The 20,022-nt window shown below is 53.2% G+C and overlaps 1 protein-coding gene across 2 annotated transcripts in view; it reads left to right on the top strand.

Moving 5' to 3' along the window:
- Positions 1–20,022, top strand: part of RUNX3 (RUNX family transcription factor 3) — a 34,373-nt gene that overhangs the window by 4,865 nt on the left and 9,486 nt on the right. The window contains exons 3-4 of one of the 2 annotated variants that reach the window (XM_050983313.1): positions 716–791; positions 15,294–15,458. In XM_050983313.1, the coding sequence (XP_050839270.1) occupies positions 716–791; positions 15,294–15,458 (241 nt within the window). Of the gene's footprint in view, positions 1–686; positions 792–15,293; positions 15,459–20,022 lie in introns of both variants that reach the window. The other variant, XM_050983312.1, reaches the window with a different exon arrangement.

Here is a 20,022-nt window from a genome sequence, read left to right as displayed (position 1 = left end):
TTTTTGCATAAAAGGTGACAGGTTGGTGCTTCAAAAGCACCTCTGAAACCCTCCCCGAGGGTACCCAAACCCTTTCCCAGCAGCAGATTCCTGCTCTCTGGGCAGGGCTGGGAGAGGGGACAGTCCCTGCAGAGCTTTCTGTCTGGGAGCCAGAGCTGGCCGGGTTCAGTTCCCATTTTGCAGTTCCCAGTTTTTGGCTCTCCCGTGGGTGCCCTCGTGGCCGAGGCCGAGCACAGCTCCCTCCAAGCCCAGGGCCCAGGCCCTGGATCCCGGCAGGCTGATCCCAGCTCCATCCCAAGGGCACCGGGCCCCGCTGGATCCCCCCGAGGGGATCCCGCACCCAGCGCTGCTGGGTGAAAGGGGAAAGAAAGGGGAAGAGTCCGAGAGGGAAAACCCCCGGAGGTTGCCCTGATGGAGGGGCCGAGCCGGGGGCAGGGCAGGGGGACGAGGGACTTTTCGGTGCGGGAAGGTCCCGGCTCCGCTCTGGAGCGGCTCCAGGGCTGTGTCTGCCGCAGCCCCAGCCGGGCTCTGGCCGGGCAATCGCAGCTCGTTAAATGCAATGATGTGTGCGGGATTCCTGTCCCTGCCCGCTCCCGCAGCAGCCTCTCTCTCCCACAAGAGCTGAACCCATGTGGGATCCTCACTTCTGTTTGGTTTTTTTTTCCCTCCCTCCCCACCCTCCTTAGGGAAAAGCTTCACCCTGACCATCACCGTGTTCACCAACCCCACCCAAGTGGCCACCTACCACCGAGCCATCAAAGTGACCGTGGACGGACCCCGGGAGCCCCGCAGTAAGTGAAGGGCTGCCGAAGAGCTGCCCTTGGGGTCTGGGGAAGGGGTGCAGGGTCGGAGCTCTCCGTGCCTGAGGGGCGCAGGGCGCAGAGCCGGAACACGGAGCTCAGGGATGGCCTTGGGGTGGCACCGCTGGCTGCTCGGATTTTCCCCTGTGTCCCTCCCTGCTGGCCTCCTGCTCCATATCCCATCGCGGAGGGATGGTTTGTAGCTCCCTAACCCATCTTGGAGGGATAATTTCACAGCTCCAGGTTGGGATGTTGGGAAAACTCTTCGGGCTTCGATGGCAAAAGCACAAAGGGCCCAGCCTGGCGCTGCACAGGGGGACTGGGGGGGTTAAGGAACCAGAGATCTGTGCTCGGTTTTGGGGATGATTGCCAGCTGATTAAACTAAAAATGGTGCAGGTTCCCTGGGTGCTGAGGCGGTGTCTGCTCTGGCACAGAGCTCCTTCCCCTCGGCTTCGCGGTGGTTTCGCTTTCGGGCTGTCAAAGGCTGGGACTGGCAGCGCCCGCGGCCGGGGGCTGAGCCTGGAGAAACCAGAGAGACTCTGCGACCGCAGAAGCGTCTCTGTTGTGCTGGGGAGGCTCTCCCGGGGGCAGGATGGTGCCTCGCGGTTGAGGGAGGCTCCGGGAGCTGCCCTGCCTGGGCTGCCTTTCGGCGGCGGGCTGCTCGGAGCTGCCCTCGGCATCCCGGCCGCCCGGGGACCCGCTCGGGAGCTGCTGCCCGCAGGCTTTCCTCTGCCACGAGGGCGATTTGCCCTGTGGGACCCCCCTGTGCGGTGGGATGCTGTCCCTGGGGGCTCCATCTCCAGCTTTGCCTTCCTGCTCGCCCAGCAGCACCCCGGCACTATAAAGCCGAGTTTGTTCCCTTTGCGTGTCAGGCTGAGGTGCCCGCAGTGAGGGAAGCGGTTTGATCCTTCGAAAAACGCCTCCAAAAACATTTGCTGTTGATGCTGTCGCTGGGCCATCGGTGCCCCTTGATGTCAGGCCAGGTGGAGGCCGCTGCCTCGGCCAGGGGGTTTTATTTGCTTCGGGCTTTGGTGGATTTTCCCCCCTCTTTGATTTTATTTTGGGGCCTGTCGAGGATGGATTTAGAAGCTGGAATGCAGGAAATCCAACGCTGCTGTTGTGGGGTTTTTTTAAAGCCAGAAACATCAGGCAGGTCCCTGGTGTAGGGCACCTGTGGGTCGTGGTGGGTGCTGGGGCTCAGCCCCAGGGCTGGGCTGGGAATTTCACAACTCTGCCAGGAGTGTCAGGAATAGAAACCAGCCCTCCTGACTGCTGGCTCAGCCCCTTATCAGCTGCATCAGATCGCCTTTCTAATAATAATAATAATCATCATCATCATCCTCACCATCAGGAATACATAAATAATAATACAAGGTGAGATAGTTGCTACTCTTGGAGCTCGGTTTGGCCTCCCCGACAGCCAAACCCTGGTGAATCACACCTGCTCCTCCTGAATTTCTGCATTTCACCCCAGAGCTCCCCATCCCTCATTTCAGTTTTCTGATACAGAGGCCGTGGCAATCAGGGGATGGAGCAGCTTGTCCTGGCTCTGGTGTGGGCTGCCCTCCCTGGGACACAGCCCAGCTGCAGCATTTTTCTGGGTTTTTCTTTTTATCTTTGTGATGATTTCTGGATCTCAAATTGTGCTGGAAGTGTTGGCTCCTTGAGGAGATCCTTGTGGGGTTTATTTGCTGCTTGTGCCCTTGCCTGGTGTGGGCCCCAGAGGTTGATCTCTCTCCCATCCCTGTACCCCCAACCCATAAATCACTGATTGAAAAGATTGACACCCAAATTGTGGCTATTTTGGAATTTTTTTCAGGGAATCATAGATTTATTGGTCATGTTTTTGGCTCCCAGTCTGACCCTGGGGCTTGAACTCATGGTTCATGAATTTCCAATGGGAAAAAACATTTTTAAAAGAATTCCTTTCTTGCCACACTTCTGAATGAAGACAACGATTTCAAAACATAATAAAATAGCACCTTTCTCCCCTTCCTGCTCTGCAGAAACCCTGGGTGTGGAAAGAGCAGCTGTAAAGTGATCCTGGAAAGCCGAGGTGCTTTTCCTGGTTCACCTGCCACTGGGTGGCTCCCGGCCACAGCACCCTGGCACTGCCAGCACTGGCACTCGGGGTGGCATTTGGGGCTGGCACAGCCCTGGTGTTCCCCACCTTGGGCCAAACACCGAGGCTGGGGCTGCTCTGCCTTGTTTGGCTGTGGGAGCTGAGAGCTGCCAGCAAGAATTGCAATTTTTATTTATATATATGCATATTAGGTACACTTTTTAACATATATATGTTAATGTGTATGTGTGGGCATAAAAATATATGGATTTTTTTTCCCTTTTTTGGCTTCAAAAGATGGGCCACGGTGTGTGCTGGCTGCTGGTGTGAGGATCAGCACTGGGCAGGGCTGAGGGCTGGTGTGGGGCTGGTGGGGAGGACAAAACCCATCCTTAATGTGGAAAGAATTGGCCATTTGTCTTGGTACCCTGGGAAAGGCCTGGTCAGCATCTTCTCAGCTGCAGCAGAATCCCTCCAGCCAACATCCTTGTGGGCTTTGGGGCCAGGGCTGTGGCTGGGCTCCACCTCTGGGCATCCCATTCATCTTCCACCCCTGGCCCATCGCTTCATCTGAGCCCTTGGGCGAGGCTTTCAACTCAGGCTGTGCCCAGACCCAGCTCCCGAGGAGTCTGAGAGGCAGGGGGGTGGCTGGGCAGGGCAGGGTGAGGGGCAGAGCCCTGCCAGGGCAGGGGGAGCAGGAGGAGGCTCCGTGGGGATCCCTCAGGGGTGACACCAGCGGTGCCTTCCCTGGAGCATCTCCTCCTCAGGCTCCTCCAGCTCGCTCTGAGCTCTCTTTCCTCCTGCTCCAGCTCTTTCTGGGTTGGATCTGGACAGGAAAAAAAGGACATTCTGTCAAGTTGGCACCTTAGCTCTAAACAAATAGCACAGCGGGTGCCAAGTGTTGACATACTTTGTACAAACAGGAAGTAATAAAATATTTGCACTTCCTGTGGAATTTCCTTCTTTTCCCTCCTTTCTGCAGGCCTGTGTTCAGCAGGAGCCCTGCTCAGAGCCCTCTCACATCCACAGCTGCTGCAAAATGACCCCCAGCAGGCAGAAGGTGGCGAGCTGAAGGGCTGGGGGCTGCACAGGGGGGTTCAGCCTGTTTCTGGGGAAAAGGGAGCATCCCCAGGGCCTCCCCTCACACCCACCTGCTGCCTGCCTCCCCTTCCCCTTCCCCTCCCTTTTCCTTCCTTTCCTTCCCAAGGCTCTCACCTTCTCTGCTCTCACTTTTCCTTTCTCCCTCCCAGCTCCAGCCCCTTTCTGCCCAGAACTCTTGTGCAAAGTCTTTTCTCCCCTTTTAAATTCCTTTTCTCCCCTCTTGGACTATTTTTTTTTTTTTGCTACCATTCACTTTTAACCTCTCTCCCCACTTTTTAAATCCCTTTTGGATTTAATCCTTTCTTTCTGACTCTGACCCTGTTGCTGCTGTCCTTGTTGGGGGGAAAGGGAGACCAGGAGAATTTGTGGGTGCTGTGTGCCCCCTGTTCCCTGCTCAGCCCTGTGGACATGCTGGTTTTTGGGGCCTCGTTCCCTGTTCATTTTTGGGGTGTGCATCAGAGATTTGGTGCTCTTGGTCATGTCCCTGCTTGATGTGAGCACAACAAGTGACAGAAACGTGTCCCCAGCGTGGCTTGGACGGGGAGGAGGGGGTTTGTGGCCACAGCACTTTACATCCCCTCTCCCACCTTGTCCCTGCAGTATTTTCTAGCTGGACCCATCCTGCCCAGCCCCAAGATCCCTCTGTGGCTTTTCCCTCCCCAAAAAAGGCTCCTTGCCCCCCAGGGCTGTGGCTGTCCCCGCTGTCCCTGTCACGTAGCCAGCGGGTGGGAAGGTTTCTCACCTCCCCCGAGCGAGGCGTTTCCAGGAACTGCTGCTGCTCTTTGGCTCTCAGACTTCTGAGAGCTCAGCTGAGAGAGGGTTTCCCTCCCACGAGGGCTCTGAGCTCTGGCCTGGGAAATGGGGAGTTTGGGGTGTGCAGAAATCAAATGGGGAGTTTGGGGTGTACAGAAATTAAATGGAGAGTTTGGGGTGTGCAGAAATCAAATGGGGAGTTTGGGGTGTGCAGAAATCAAATGGGGAGTTTGGGGTGTGCAGAAATCAAATGGGGAGTTTGGGGTGTGCAGAAATGGGGATTTGGGACATGCAGAAATTAAATGGAGGGTTTGGGATGTGCAGACAGGAGCAGTTTGGAGTGTGCAGAAATTAAATGAGCAGTTTGGGGTGTGCAGACAGGAGCAGTTTGGGGTGTGCAGAAATTAAATGAGCAGTTTGGGGTGTGCAGACAGGAGCAGTTTGGGGTGTGCTGGGGGTGGTACCCCCTTGTCCCTCCTGTGGAGGTGTTTGTGCCATCACTGTCCCCACGGTGCTGGTTGCCCTCACCCCCAGCATTGTGAACTCTTGGCTTGAATATGAGGTTAAAAAAGCAAAAAACTGTGAGAAAGATGGATTGGAAAGGGGAAATCTTGGTTTGGGAGCACTGTGGGAAGGCTGGGATGATGTTCTCTGGGATGGCAGCTCCAGGAACCTGGAGATGGTGAAATAAAATACTCCCAGTCCAGGGACACAGGGAAATTGGGATTTACTGAGTGGCAGACGAGTGTGGGTCAGCCTAAAATAGCTGAAGATGAGGAAGATGGAGTGGGGTTATGGGATGGGAGCCAAAGAGGAGCAGGGACAAAATGATCCCCTGTTTCCATAGTCCTGTGGGCAAATTTTGGACCTTGAGGCAGAGATCCAGAGATCCTGTGCTTTCTGCACGTTTATCCTTGGGGATTTGGGAAGTGCTTGGAGAATAAATTATTGGAGAGTCTTGTGCCTCTCAGAAGCTTGAGTGGAGACCCAGGACAGGGGAGGGCTGTGCCAGTATTGTCCAATTCCAGATCTTTATCTTGGCCAAAAGGCTCCCTCGTGGGGCTGCGTAAAACTTGAGCTGGAGATGTTTTCTGTAATTAAAAGCAGACTCGGTGCTGAAGTGCTCCCGTGGGGTGATAGTTTTGGGTATTATTGAGGTCTTTGTTTTATTCCCCTGCTTGTCCTTAGCTAGAAATAAATACACAGACAGTTCCCAGATTGTCTGGGAATAAGAAAAAAAAAAAAAAAAAAAAGGGAAATGGCAAAAAGAAGGAATAAATAGGAGAAAAAAACTCAACAAAATCAATCCAAGATAATTTCAATAAATAAATGACCTCAGCTCTTCCTGGACAGTGATTTGTCCATGTCATATCGCTGTAGGATATTCTAATTTAATACTCAGTACTTAAAACAAGTTGATTTCCCACTTCTGGAGCCCTGTCCTCTTCCCTGGTGAGGAAGAGGAGGAAATCCTGAGTGGCCTTTATGGCTTCCTATTGCCTGAGCTCTGGCAGGGCTGAGGCTGTTGGAGGAAACTCTGTGTGCCCATCCAGGAGCTGTGGCATTGCTGCTGCTGGGATATCCTCACACATCCCCTGGGTGTTCTTGGGGTGTGCTGCTCAGAGATTGGGGTGATCCCAGCCATGCTCCAGCCTCTGCTTTTGTGGGATGGAACCTGTGCAGCTCCTGGCTGTCTGCTTCTCCCTGCTGTCTGCTTCAGCCCTGCTGGAGGAGTGGGAGGGCTTTGGTTCATTCGGGAGCCGTTGGGGGAGCCTTGGGGCTCCTCAATCCCTGAGAGAGCCTTGGGGCTCCCCAGTTCCTGCAGGAGCCTTTGGGAAATCCTTGGGGCTCCCCAGTTCCTGCAGGAACCTTTAGAGGAGCTTTGGAGCTCCTCAATTCCTGCAGGAGCCTTTGGGAAATCCTTGGGGCTCCCCAGTTCCTGCAGGAGCCTTTGGGGGATCTTTGGGGCTCCCCAGTTACTGCAGTTGCCTTTGGGGGATCCTTGGGGCTCCCCAGTTCCTGCAGGAGCCTTTGGGGGATCCTTGGGGCTCCCCAGTTCCTGCAGGAGCCTTTGGGGGATCCTTGGGGCTCCCCAGTTCCTGCAGGAGCCTTTGGGGAATCCTTGGGGCTCCCCAGTTCCTGCAGGAGCCTTTGGGGGATCCTTGGGGCTCCCCAGTTCCTGCAGGAGCCTTTGGGGGATCTTTGGGGCTCCCCAGTTCCTGCAGGAGCCTCTGCAGATGGGTGCTGGCTCACAGGAGGTTTCCCTGCCTGTTTTCCCATCTCTAACACCTTTTGATCCCAGGGGAAATTTTCCCCCTCTGGCATTGCCCCGTGTTGGCAGCGGGGTGGATAAAAAACCCCCAGGGACAAACCCAGCCTGGCCCTGGGTTCTGTGGTGGGGCTGTGCAGGACACCCAGCCCCAGTGGGATGGGGGACATGGGGGTGTCCCAGGGGACACCAGGGAGAGAAGAATTCCCTGGGCAGAGCAGAGCAGGGATGAAAGTTACCTGGCAGTGCTCCAAGCACTGGGTCTGCATCACCAGGCCTTTGGTGCTGCAGCTCGAGGCTGTATTCCAGCCTCAAAAGGAATCACAGAGCAGCTGAAATGATCTGGGCTCCAGGAAATGCACTCCTCTAATTATTTTATTTGCCACATGCAGTAAGTTCCACCTCTCCTTTCCAATTGCCTGCTGCAGAACAGCTCCAAAATAATTTCCCTTGAAAACCTCCAATATTTTTTAAGTGCAGCAATATTGGGAGTCAGAAACAGGGAAATTATTTTTGCTTGTGTCCTACAAAGGAATCTTTGTTGGGATTGGTTGCAACACCTCCTGCTTTTGAAAGCTTTAGGAAAACCCCAGGGCACGGTTCTGGGCTGGGGTGGAAGAGGCAAACCTGGCCCTGGGGTGCCTTTGGAAAGAACTCAGAACGGAGAAATGGGCATTGGTCCTGTATTTGGGAGAGATTAAACTGATCAAAAGGGTTTTCTGGTGGGATCTGGTGGTCACTGAGGGGTGTTTGGGGGGTTAAGTTGCATTGAAGGCTTTTCCCAGGAGGATGTTGGTGGTGCTCTCTGTTGGGTTGTGTCAGGGCTGTTCAAAGACACAGCAAAAGAAATTCAAATACAAACACACAACAAAGGAAATCCCTGCTGGATCCAGCAGCATGATCCAAAGGGAGCTGTGCAGGAGGATGGGTGGGCTGGGCTGGGATGCAGGTGGCACCAAAAAGGAATTTTTCTGAGCAGTGCAGCAAGGCCACTGGTGAGCTTTGCTCCTCCCAAAGGAGCAGCATTTTGCCCCGTGCCTCAGTTTACCTGTCTGTGATTCCAGGGGCAGCAGGGAATGTACAGGGAGGATTTGCAGGGTTATTCATGCAGCGTGGCCCCAGCTCCCTCAGGCAGAATTCAGGAGCTCGGGAGGACGGAGCGAAGAGTCAGAGATTGGAAAGGAGAGAGGGGGAAATACTGCCAGTGCTAAAAGGCAAGTTTCGTTTCAGGGAAGACAACAGCTAAAGGACCAGAGCTATCAACCAAAACCACAAGATCACATCAGATGTCAGGCAGGACACATCTTGTTTCTCCCTCCCGAAAGGGCTTATCAGTGCAACCAATCACTGTAATGATGTGGCGGAGGGAGGAAGAGGATTTGACTCAGAGTGAAATGAAATTGAGTTCCTAAGACCCTTCTCTTCCGCTGCCGGAGCGCAGTCACCTGTCCTGCAGGCAGGCAGAGATAAATCTCCTCCTGCAGCGGAAGGGGCTCAGACATGAGTTTGCATTATTTTCTCTTACTCTTTCCAGTGTCTCTGCTGGAGCGGGAGCGGGGCAGAGAGGGGAGGAAGAAGAGGGACACAGCGAGCAGGGAGTGCCCCGGTGCCCTCCCAGCCTCCAGGGATGGTGGCAATGGGATGGGACCCTCTGTGCTGGGAGTTTCCCCTTTCCAAATCAGATGTGGGAGCAGGGAATCCCTTTCCCCATGATCAGCTCTGCTTCCTTGGCTTTGGGGAGCAGCATTGCAGGGAGGATGAGGGTGCAGTGCAGGTGCCATCACTCTGGGGCTCCTCCTGCCAGTGCAAAGCTCAGTAATTATCCAGCAGGGTAACACCAGCCAGGTTCTGGGGATGAAGCTTGGAGCTCAGTCCTGGGATGGAGGGGATCAGTATTCAAATGCAGGGCTCAGCTCCAGCTGTCTGAGGGGAAAAGCAGTGCTCAGCATCCTCAAACCTTGGGAGAATTTGGGTCTGTTCCTGCGGGCACAGGCCGGGCTGGCAAATTGCTGCTCCCTCCCCACAGTGCAGGGACATCTCAGCCCCATCAGCTGAACCACGGCACATTCCTCACACAGGGCTGAGCCCACAGCTGGTCCTCCCCATCCAGGGCACAGTGTCCTTAACCAGTGTCACCCCAAGGAATTTGATGTGCTTGCCCTAATGGAACAGGTTGTGAACTGGGAGAAACCAGCTCTACTGGTAGGTCCCAGTCCAGGTTGTTAGATAGCAGCAGGAGCTCACTGGGACTGGCATCTCTCCATGGATCTATGGAATCTGAAAATCTGATCTCAGCCAGGGCTGAGGCAATACCATGGATGTCCTTGAGATCTGGCTGCTTCCTCCCAGCTCTCAGCTCAGAAATCTTGGAATCAGGGAGTTTGCCTGAATCCATGAGAACCAGATCACGGCCCATGAGTGAATTTTGCCTTCCTGGAATGGGAGTGACTGCACAGAGGCCGTCGGGGCTGGTGGTTTTTGCACCCTGTTGTGAAAGCTGCCCGATTTCCCGCAGATGTGCACCCACCTGCTGCGCTGTGACACCCGGGCTGCAGCTTTCATATCTGTAAATCACAACTTTTAACCCCCACCCTGTTCACTCTGCAGTCTCAGGGGCAGATTTTCAGAGCTCTTACTCTGGATGGAAAAAGGCTGGAAAGCACTGGTGGGGATTTTCAGTGAGGCACAAGTGGCCTGAATGCTGAAACCTGACGAATTTTACCCACTGCTGAGAATACCCTCAGCTTTCCCTGTCTTCTGAAGGGCTTCAAATATTTTTGCAAATCCAGAAAGTCTCTTGAAACCCCTGGAATAGGGATCTTGTGTCCTTCAGGCATCTGAGCTGCAGTTGTGTGGAAATTCGGGCATGATATTCCCTTTTACTTGGGAATGGGCCACAGATCCCAGGTCCCTGGAGCTTTTGGAGGCATTACCCTGGATTTCTGTTTAAATTAATGCCCTGCCTTGTTTTCCTTCCAGAGGGCTGTTTTGGGGTCTCCCAGCACAATCAAAGGCCCTCACAGGATTTATCAGAGACATGCCAGGGTGGGCACAGGGTGGGCAGGGGGAGAGGCAGAGGCGAGGTCTCAGCACTAACCCAGGAGTGAGAGGAGATCAGGGGCTCCCAAAGCCTCCTAATCAATCCCAGCCTGCCTAGAACGAACATCTCTCCCGCTGCTGGAGCTTCAGACACTAAAAAACCTACTGTAAATGCAACATATCTCTGTGCTTCCTGCCAGCTGGCCTGGAGCCAGCCTATTTCCTTCAAAAAGAGGGATATTTATTTTCATCCTTTTAGAGGCAGCCAATTCATCTCAGACCACCACCAGCTAAAAAAGCTTTATAAATTAGCAGCCTTTTTTTTCTTTCTTTCTTTCTTTTTTTTTTTTTTCCCTTCCTAATTCTCTCCCCCACCCCTTTAAATATTATTTTCCTTTGGTTGTTGGTGTGAAGGCTGTGCCAGGACAAGCGAGCCGGGGCGCATTGCGCCACACTCGCCTTTCTCCCCGAGCTGCAGAAAGACAGTAGCAGCAGTGTCTCACGAAAGCCAGAGGAAACCAAAGCAAAGCCCGGCCGTGACTGATTCTCCTTCCAAATGGCGTAAGCAGGCCCACTTCAAACATGTGAATAATGAGTTATCTGTGCCTGACTTTGTTCGGCGGCACAAGGGACGGTGCCTCCCAACATTTCCCTCCTGCTCCCTCCTGTGAACTCCTGGGCTCTGATTGTAGCGGTGGGGTTGGCGCTCGCTGGGGCTCGGAGGGCACCTCCGTCATCCTGCGTCACGTTTGAGTCCCTTCCAGCTCCCAGCTCTGCACTGTCCTCCCTCCTTCCTCTGCACTGTCCTCCCTCCCTCCTTCCCTGGCAGTGGGGCTCCTCTGAATTCTTCTTGGCTGGGCATTTCCCGTGGCAGGTCTAGAGCTGGAGGTTGGATTCCAGGGAGAGCCTGAGCCGTGTTCTTGCCTGCTGTTAGAGGTGTGCAAAGATGAAACCAGCCCGGCACTGGCTGCAAGGGACAGGCCTGCTGTTCCCATAACACGGGAGTTTCACATGTGGCTTCTTTCTGGAGCACAAGCTGGGACTTGATAGTCTAGCCTAGACTCAGACTGGGAAAAAATTCCAGCCTCTGCAGAGGACTGGTGTGTCTCTCTGAAGTACCTATTTCGAGGGCCACGGGAGGGATTTGAAAGGTGTTTTGCACACTGAGACAGAGTTTATCCACAGCTGATTCCTTTCTTGTGGTCCCTTCTCATGGACGTGTAGAGACTAAGCCATGGCTTTATGTGCAGGGACTGCTCCTGGTGAGCTTGGAGTTAGGCTGGGAATATTTGAGCAGGGCTTTTGGTGGGAGGATGATGGAATGCCAGGGGGATGCTTGGATGCTTTGAAGGAGGCTGAGTGTGGCTCAAGCTGCTGTGCCAGCCCATGCCACCCTCTCCTGGCTCTGTCTCCTCCTGTCTGGAGCTGAGGCAATGATCTGCAGTGTGTGTGTGTGCTCGTGAACGTCCCTCGGCGTTTCCTCTGCTCCAGCTTGCCGCCAGCATTCCGCAGCCAGGCTCCCGGGGAGGGCCAAGCCACTTCCCAACATCTGCTCTCCCGGCAGCACGGGGCTGAGCCGGGGGCTGGGGATGAGCGTGACACCCAGCTCTGAGCCCAGCAGGGCTGTGCACTCCTCGGCTCTCATCTAACTCCATCTACAGAGAAATCAGAGAACTGGGGCTCCCTCTCACCCCACAGACAGTTCTTTCTAATCAAATCTCTCAGCTCTGAGGTTTTGGTGTCGCTTGAGCCATGAAGTTCCTGGAGCCCCTTTCTACCTTTGCTTAACTTAATATTCTGCATCTCAGTAATCTGAGGAAATCAGCTGCTTTTGGAACTCCCTCTCTACAGCCTGGAAACCCCATCCCAGTCCCGGACTGGGAAGCCACATCAGGTTGCACACTCCTAGAAGGAAGAGCAGACTCTGTTTGGTCTTTGAAATATTTTAATGCAGAAAGCATGTCTTTAAATCATAGCTCTGAGGGCCTGAGCTCGTGTGGCACACACTGCTTCGCTGTCTGCATTCCAAGGAAACACCCAAAACTTCCAGTATGCTTCTTATTACTGGCCTAAAGTGTCAAATTCACGTCGGCTCTTCCAGCTGGGAAGCGTTCAATGGGATAGTTTGTTTGATATGCTGATACAGATCTTGTTATTACATCAGGATCGTAGGTGATCTGTCAATGTTTACATCATGTCACGTTCAATACCGGAGTCAACCGATTCTGAAACCCGATCCAGCGTTAAAACCCTGGCGCTGCTGACAAGGAGTGCCCAAGGTCAGGAGCTGCCTCCGTGTGACCATGCTGGGCTCTGCTGTTTCCATAAATATTGACCTGCAAGCCAGTGGTGGCCCAGCTGGAAATGCAGCGCAGCATCTCCAACCCCAGCAGTGCCTTTTGTGCCCCAAAACTCACAGGTCGGGGTGATTAAGGCTTCTCAGACAGATTTCTGGGGATGAGGGCTGGGGCTGTTTGAAGTCGAGTGAAAATCCACCCACTGGCTTCGGGAGGCTTTGAGTCAGTGCTTGGGTGAAGGTAGAAACCACCTTCCTGTTCTCTAAGGTATGAGCTATTGTTCACTGGTTTCCTCTCCGTGACAGCTGTGGGCAGATGGGGAAGGGCTTTTAATGAAGCCAACCGCTGCAGAAATTAAAAAGCTCAGGTTGTTCTGATGAAAGAAACCCATTAACAGCGATTCTCTCTTGCGTGACAAAGTCTGACGTCCCCAGCCCTAAGTGACAAGCGGCAGGAAGTCCTGGGGAGACAGCCTGAGCTAAAGAGGGCTGGCAGGCCAAGCTGGTGGTTTTTAACTCATTCTCTGCCTTGTTTCACAGGGTTTGGGGCTGCCAGGTCCCACACGTGGGGACAAGGTGGGACACAGACTGGAGAGGGTTTGGGAGAGCTGGGAAGAGCCCTGATCCCTCCAACCTGTGTTTGTCTTGATTTACATTAGCATGAAATTTTCCACTTTTTTTTTCAGCAGGATAGTTTCAGGGGTTTGGAGGGTTTTACTGGTAATTGCTGGGTCTCCCCACAAACCAGTCCCTTCTCTGGAGGGTCTTTGCTCCAGGCTGGCAGAGCCCACGGGGCTGTGCCCACATTCAGACAGCGTGGGCACCGGAGCAACCACAGTGCAGCATGACACAGGCACATGAAGCCCTTGGAGGGGCTGCATGGCTGAATAATCTTTAAAAACATTATCAGCATAGAGATCACTTGATATATTTTTTCAGGATTTTCCCTGTCACATGCCAGATACCACCGCAGGATAGGGTTTGTGCTGAGATAGAGGAAGGGAATTTAATTTTCATTAGATTTCTGGGGAACTTGGTCTTTGAAGTCCTTTTTGGCTTTCCTGCGAAGCTCTGCCCAAAAAAACTGGGTAAAGGTGAAATATAACACTATTTTTCTTCTTCTGTGCTTAAATGTATAGTGAACTAATAACGTGTGGGCTAAAGCAGGACATCTCAGTGCACACACTTTTCCCCTGGAGAAAGCACTCTGTGACAGATGCTGCTCACAGCTCCAAAGGTCCTGGATAAAGCAGAGGTGCCTGAGGTCTGGGGACACACAGAGATGAGAATAGATCGTTTATGGTCTTGCTTTGAGGTTTCCTTGGTTTACTTCACACAGCAGGGAAAACACATTTTCAAAATACCACTGGGTTTCTGCTTTCTGCTGGGTTTGTCCTCCCCACGTTTTCCTCCCTGGTGCCAGCACGTTTTCCCTCGGTTTGGGCTCTCACATCTCTGGAAGTCTGGGGATTATAGAGCTTGGAGGGGATGGTGGGGCTCACCTGGATGTGGAGAGAGCAGAGAGGGGTCAAAGCCCCTCAGAATCTGTGGCTGGGATGGGTTTGCTGCTGGGACACCCCTGGAGCTCAGCTGGGAGTGTGAGCTCCCCTTGGAGCTTCCCTCCCATCCCAGTGTCTTCACAGCCAGCCTGGCAAGCACAGCCAGAGCCAGGCAAGTGGGAGATCAGGAGATAGCAGATGCTGGATTTAAGGAGGGGGAAGTGTGGGGACTTTCTGTGACTTTGCTATAAACTGACAGAGCTCTCAGAGCTGTGCAGATGCGAGGGGGAAGGGCAGGGGGGTGCCTGCGTTCATCGCCTTTTAAACACGCTGCTTTGCTTTCCTTTTCTTCTTTAGAAGCCACCAAGAACTGAGCTTGGCTTGGTGGATGTCGGGCTGTAGGATCTGATAAGGGCCAGCTCTCTGAAGTGCTGCAGAAGGGTTTCTTCCCAGCCTCTCTCCCGGCGTGCCTGCACACCTCCAGTGCCCCTGAGCGCTGGGATGGTGCCGGGATGAGGCGGTGCCACCTGGGCAAGGTCCCTCCGTGGCAGGTGCAGAGAGCTGGGGGTGTTGCGGGGCAGTCTGGCTGCGGCAGGGGAAGAACGAGGAGAAGCCAAGGTCTGAACCCCGCACTGATGTAAAGCTGAGGCTCCTCTGGAGCCCCTCCAGCTTTGTGCGGGTGTAACTGAGACTGGAATCCGCTCCAGAGAGAGCGAAGCTGTTTGGCGATGATTAATACAGTAAAATGTGAAAGTTATGTATCAAGTGCGTTTCATGCGCCTCTCGCCTCGGGACAATTAGCATAAATTTAATAATTATTACCCTGTGCCAGCAGCTGCTACCTAAGGAGCTGGGAGTGCTTTATGAACGCTCATTAGCTGCTGCCCTGCCTGGGGGAGGTGGGTGATTAGTCTGCCCGTTTCATGGGGAGGAAAGAGGAACAGAGAGAAGCAAAGTGAGGTGGCCAAGGTGTGGTACCAGCGAGGGCTGATCCCATCCCTCCTGCACCTTCTCCAGCCCCACTTGGCTCTGACCGAGCTGGGTGGGCACAGCTGGGAGGGGGCTGGAGTGAGATGGGAGCTTGTTCTTTAATCAATGAGCAAACACTGTAGAAAATTCAATTTTTGCCTGTTCCCCAGTCCTCACTTTGTCAGGACATGGTTCCTCCTGCCTTGCACATATCTCCCCTCCATGTTCAGAGTCAGGGATGGCTGGTGGAGGTTGGTCACTCAGGCAGGGGGATCCTGATCCAGCTCCTTGACTGGAGATCTTTTGGATGATCTGGAGCCTCCCTTGTGGGTCATTCTGTGTCCACCTGCCCCAGGAGCTGCTCTCTGCTGGGGCTGGCACCCATTATCCTGTGTGAGTAACTGCAAACCACAGAGACAGAGGCTGTGCTGGCTCCCTGTGTAACCAGGCTGCTGCAGCCAAAGGGGAGCTGATCAGATACCAGACTCTTTTATCATGTTCCAGGGCACAGACAAAAGCTGGAAGACCAAGCCAAACCCTTCACTGACCGCTACGGAGAGCTGGAACGGCTGCGCCAGTCCATGAGAGTCACCCCAACTACACCCAACCCCCGTGGATCCCTCAGCACCCCGAGCCACTTCGGCTCCCAGGCTCAAACTCCAATCCAAGGTAACCACCTGGGTGTCCCAGTGTCACCCCCAAACCCTCGTGTTCCTGGTGTGACTGAGTGGGAACAAGCCTCCAGATGGGATTTTAGAGTTGTAGTCCAGCTCTCCTCTGGTTAAGGAGCCAGGGAGGGGTTTGTGTAGTTTTCTTGACCTTGGAAGCCTTTTTGCACCCATTAAGTCACTTTTTGCACCATTAGATCTGGGGTTTGAGGAACAGATGAGCAGCAGGAGCGTGAGGGAGGTGCGAGCAGCACGCTTTGAACCCAGCAGCTCCTCTGACATGAAGGCAGCCGCGCTATGGTTATGCATCAGGCAGAGAGGGTGTTCCGTGCTTTACATGCTAATCCCAACGGTTTCTTATCACTGTGTGGGTGCCAAGTGTGGTGATCCCTCTCCCAGCTCCAGCATAATTCCCCACACGAATGCACACCTGCAAGGGCACACACACATACACACACACACAGAGCTTTGCTCTTCCCAGATCTGCCAGCGGCAAAGAGCGCCCGAGTCCCTGGGCGTTCCCCAGGAATCTGCAGCTTGCTGCCAGGACAGGGGCAGGAATTGCCACTGGAGCTACCTGACAGAGATCAGGCTGCTCATCCCAGAATTTCAGTCCCAAACTAAGCAGGGCATTAAAATATCTCAGCTGCTGTACTGCTCCTGTCACAGGCAGATGCCGCCAGCATGAATTAAGAGGTCATTCTCCTGTCCTTTTCTGTGCTGCTTTTCCATGCACTTTTAGTCTCACTGGTTCTTTTCCTTCAGAAATCAGCAGAGATACTAAGAGGGTTTCAAGGATCAGTACTTAAGCTGTCTGTATTTGGAATTTTGGTGAGAATAGGCCCTTCTGGGAAAGTCTCATAGAAAAAGCTCCCAAAACCCTTGTGCTGTGTTTTCAGAAGGGATATGGTTGTTTGAAAGCCTCGGTGTCATTAGCAAAGAAGGGGTTTTGGGTGTAAGAACATGTTTGAAAATGTTACCCGAACTGTAAAAGCTACGCCGCTCCTCCCAACCCAAAATTACAGAGAAAATTTAATTTCTTTCTCATTGAAATGCAAATCTCCACACTTGGAATTTTCATTGATATTAGCAAGGTTTATGAGAAGAACACGGGCATTTTGTGTAGGACTATCATTTGGGTTTTTTAAAAAAAGCAGGAGAGAGAGAAAGAGTTTTCTAGGCTTGTCCTGTTGGCCGCATCATAAAGAAAGAGATTTTTGGGGGAAGAAAAAAAGATTTGTATTTTAAATTAGCACAGCCCCCTGCAGTGCCAGAAACCCAAAGAGCTCTGTTTGGAGCAAAGAATCAGGTGATGACACAAATTCAACGAGAAAAAAAATGAAGTTGGCCACAAGCTACCGCCCCTGCCAAATTCCCAAATGTCAAGTGACAGCAGGAGTGGAGACACACAAAATTAGCCTCTGAAATCATTCCTGCGGAGTGAATCCGAAGTCCCAGGAATGCTGCAAAAGGCGGTTTGTGCACGCTCTGCTCTTGGCTCCCTTGTTCCCGAGTCGGAGGAACCGTCTTAAAATGACTGCGGGCTCCTGCCAGAGTAACTCGGAGCAGGAGCAGCTCAGTAATTTTCATCTCAGCCCTGTCCTTTTGACACAGCTCTGGCTAGGACCAATCATAATCATCATTTTAAAAACCCCTCTTTCTCTCACACACACACACACACGGCTTATTCACAAAGATCATAATTTTTACCCGAGCAAGTGGAGCCCGGCCCGTGCCAAGAACAACACGGGAGTTAACAGGCCTGTAATTCTCACGACTTGGCACGTTCTTGGGTAACACACAGGAGAGGCCGATTAGTGGGAAGCAGAAGGAGATACCAGCGGGGAGGGGCCACGGGGCAGGCTGGGGTTCATCCGGCCCCCGCTATCTTCCATGGGGTGCTGCCCAAGGTTAATGTTTTTAGCACCCCTGTGCAGGGATTAAGAGGGGGACAGGGAGGTTTTTCCCTGCAGCAGTGCCCAGCTCCCTCTGCTTGTGTGCCAGGGGTGCTTGGCTTTCCTGTTCTGCTGACCAAGCAGTTTGCACAAACTTCCTAATCCGCTCCTGGCAAAAGCAGGCTGGAGCTGGGATGCTCAGGAACGGCCTTGGCCACTGTGGGGGGATCCCAGCACCTCAAATCCCTGCACATGGCACATGGAGTTTGGGTTTTTAGGCAGGCAGAGGACAGAGTTTATCTGGGAGCATTGGGGTTCTTGGGGTTCTGGCCCAGTCCAATCTCTCCTCCTGAGGAGGGAAAGCCGTGGCTGTGGTGGAGATCACGGCAAGGGCGCCGCGGGGAGTGGGAGAAGGGTCTGGCCCTCAGCCACTCGCAGAGGCTTTCAGTAAAGCAGCCCCTGGAGGTTATAAATAGCCCCCATGTAAAATGATCATCCTGAGGTTAGATGGTCTCAAACCAAAACCCTCCCGGTAGGAGAAAGCCGATGGTTTCTGAAGGGCATGCCAGGAAATACGGGAGGAGAGAGCACGGCTCCGATAGCGAGCGGGTCGGATCCTGCTCTCTCCAGTGTCAGGGTATGTCAGTGGCTCTGGCCTTGCCTTGCCCCACTCAGATGGGCAGAGACTTGATCCCTTCCCCTGCATGTCCCCAAGTGGGATGGACACTGGAACCCTGCACACACCACATCTCATTCCCACTTGTGTAGCTCTAGGGAACTCTGGGTTCACCCCCTGTAGCTGTGATGAGAAACTGGCCCAGTGCTGGGCAGGTCAGACAGACAGACCCTCATCACCATCCAGCTCTGCTTCCCAGGCTTCAGCTGAGCAGAGCTTCTGTTGAGGATTTGGCCCAATGCTTCTCCAGAGAGGTCTGGAAAATCTGAGTGTTTGCAATCCCAGCTCTGCCATCCCCACAGCGAGACACCAAGCTGTCATTAGGATGGCTTGAAATGGTTCCTTATTATGGGGCACGCGAAGCCAGAGCCTTGCGTGCCTGCTTCAGTCCAGTTTTGCCTTTTAGCTTAAAAAAAATCAAGTAGCTCTCAGAAGTGAAGCAAGATGTTAAAGGGATTTCTGCTGTCTGCCTTCAGCTGCTTCTCGGGGCCCCCTGGCTCAGGGGAGGTGGGCTGGTGACAGACACACGTCCTCCCCAGGAGCAGCCCCCAGTTCTCTGTGTCTTCCCTTGCTTGTGTTTCAGCTGTGGCTCAGGCTGAACCATTTTGTTCCCAGCACAGCAGAGCAGGACCGCCCACGCCCGAGTTCTGTGGTGGAAACATCTTCAACCACTCAAAAGCAATTGTGTGCCTTGTCCAGCAGCATGGAGGGGCCTTGTGCTCACCAGGACAATTGCAAAGGGATTTTAGATTGGATCTCTTTGGTACCAGAGCGAGCTGTTTTGATTGATGCACTTCACGTCCCCCTGCACACTCTTGTTTTTGCTCCAGAGAAGCCAAACTCCCTTGATTTCATAGGGAAGACAGTAAATGTCAGATCCTTTTGCAAGCCTCTCTTAGCCCTAGTGCCTGCAGAATGGATTTTGGGAGACTCTGTGTTCACTGGTGAAGAGCTTCAGATCTCCTGATCTGGAATTTGCTCAGCTTCATTCCCAATCCATTACTTCAGGCCAGCACAATATTTTTATCATCAGCAGAATGCTCCATCATACGCCTTTAAAGTAAAGTCTTTCTCTCTCTTTTTCTTTTTAAATATACATTTTTAAAGTATTACATTACTTTTAAGAAGTCTCTTGGCATAGGCAGCAAGTGCCCCTATTGTTTCCGAAATGCAACGTGGCTGCTCTGAGGTTAAGTTCTGAATTATGGGCCCAGCAAATACACTGAATTGCTGCTTCCTAATCCCTGTCCAGATTGACTTATGGTTTCTTTAAAATATCCGTTTCTTAATGGATAAAAACATTCTACCACGGGCAGAGGCTAAATTGTTTCCAAAGGAAGCTAGGCAAGCATTAGTGGGAAGAAAACATATTGTGGGATTCAGCTTCAGCCTCAAAGGAAGGAACACGCTCGAGATGGGTTTCCTGCCTGCTTTCAAGCTTCTGAGTCTATCTTTAAACTGCTTTTCTGCTCCTCTCCTTTACATTTGTGATGTCCCTTCAGTGAATTTGGCATGGAACTGTTACAGATGAACCACAGAGCAGTGCTGGGCAGGAGATTCCCCCAGGACAGAGTCCAGGCACCCGCGACCGCTGCGTTTGTGCCATGGACACGTGGCCAACCCCAGCCACAGCTCAGGGTGCTGCATCCCTAGAGAACAGCAAGGAATTTGCCTCAGGGGTGCCATCCTGCCTTTAACACGGGATTTTCCAGTGTGCTGGGATCCACAGTGCCATTCTCAGAGCAGGGTGGGGAGTCCCCAGCCCGGGTGCCACTGCCTTGCCGGAGCCCCCTGTGCCATCACCCCTCCCCAGTGGGATTCCCATGGCAGACGTGGCCCGGCCTAAACCTGCTCGGCAGGCAAGGTGGTCTAGCTGCAGGCTGGGTTGTAAATCCAGCAGCTTCCTTTTATGTAGTCAGGGCTTGTTAATTTGTTTTAATACCCTTTGAATACAGGTAAAGAGCAAAGCGCAGGCAGGGCGGAGGGGAGTGCCC

This window comes from Serinus canaria, chromosome 23 (assembly GCF_022539315.1).
Source record: "Serinus canaria isolate serCan28SL12 chromosome 23, serCan2020, whole genome shotgun sequence".
Lineage (NCBI taxonomy): Eukaryota > Metazoa > Chordata > Aves > Passeriformes > Fringillidae > Serinus > Serinus canaria.
The sequence above is the reverse complement of the archived record's forward strand: the minus strand, read 5'-3'. Positions and strand labels throughout refer to the sequence as shown.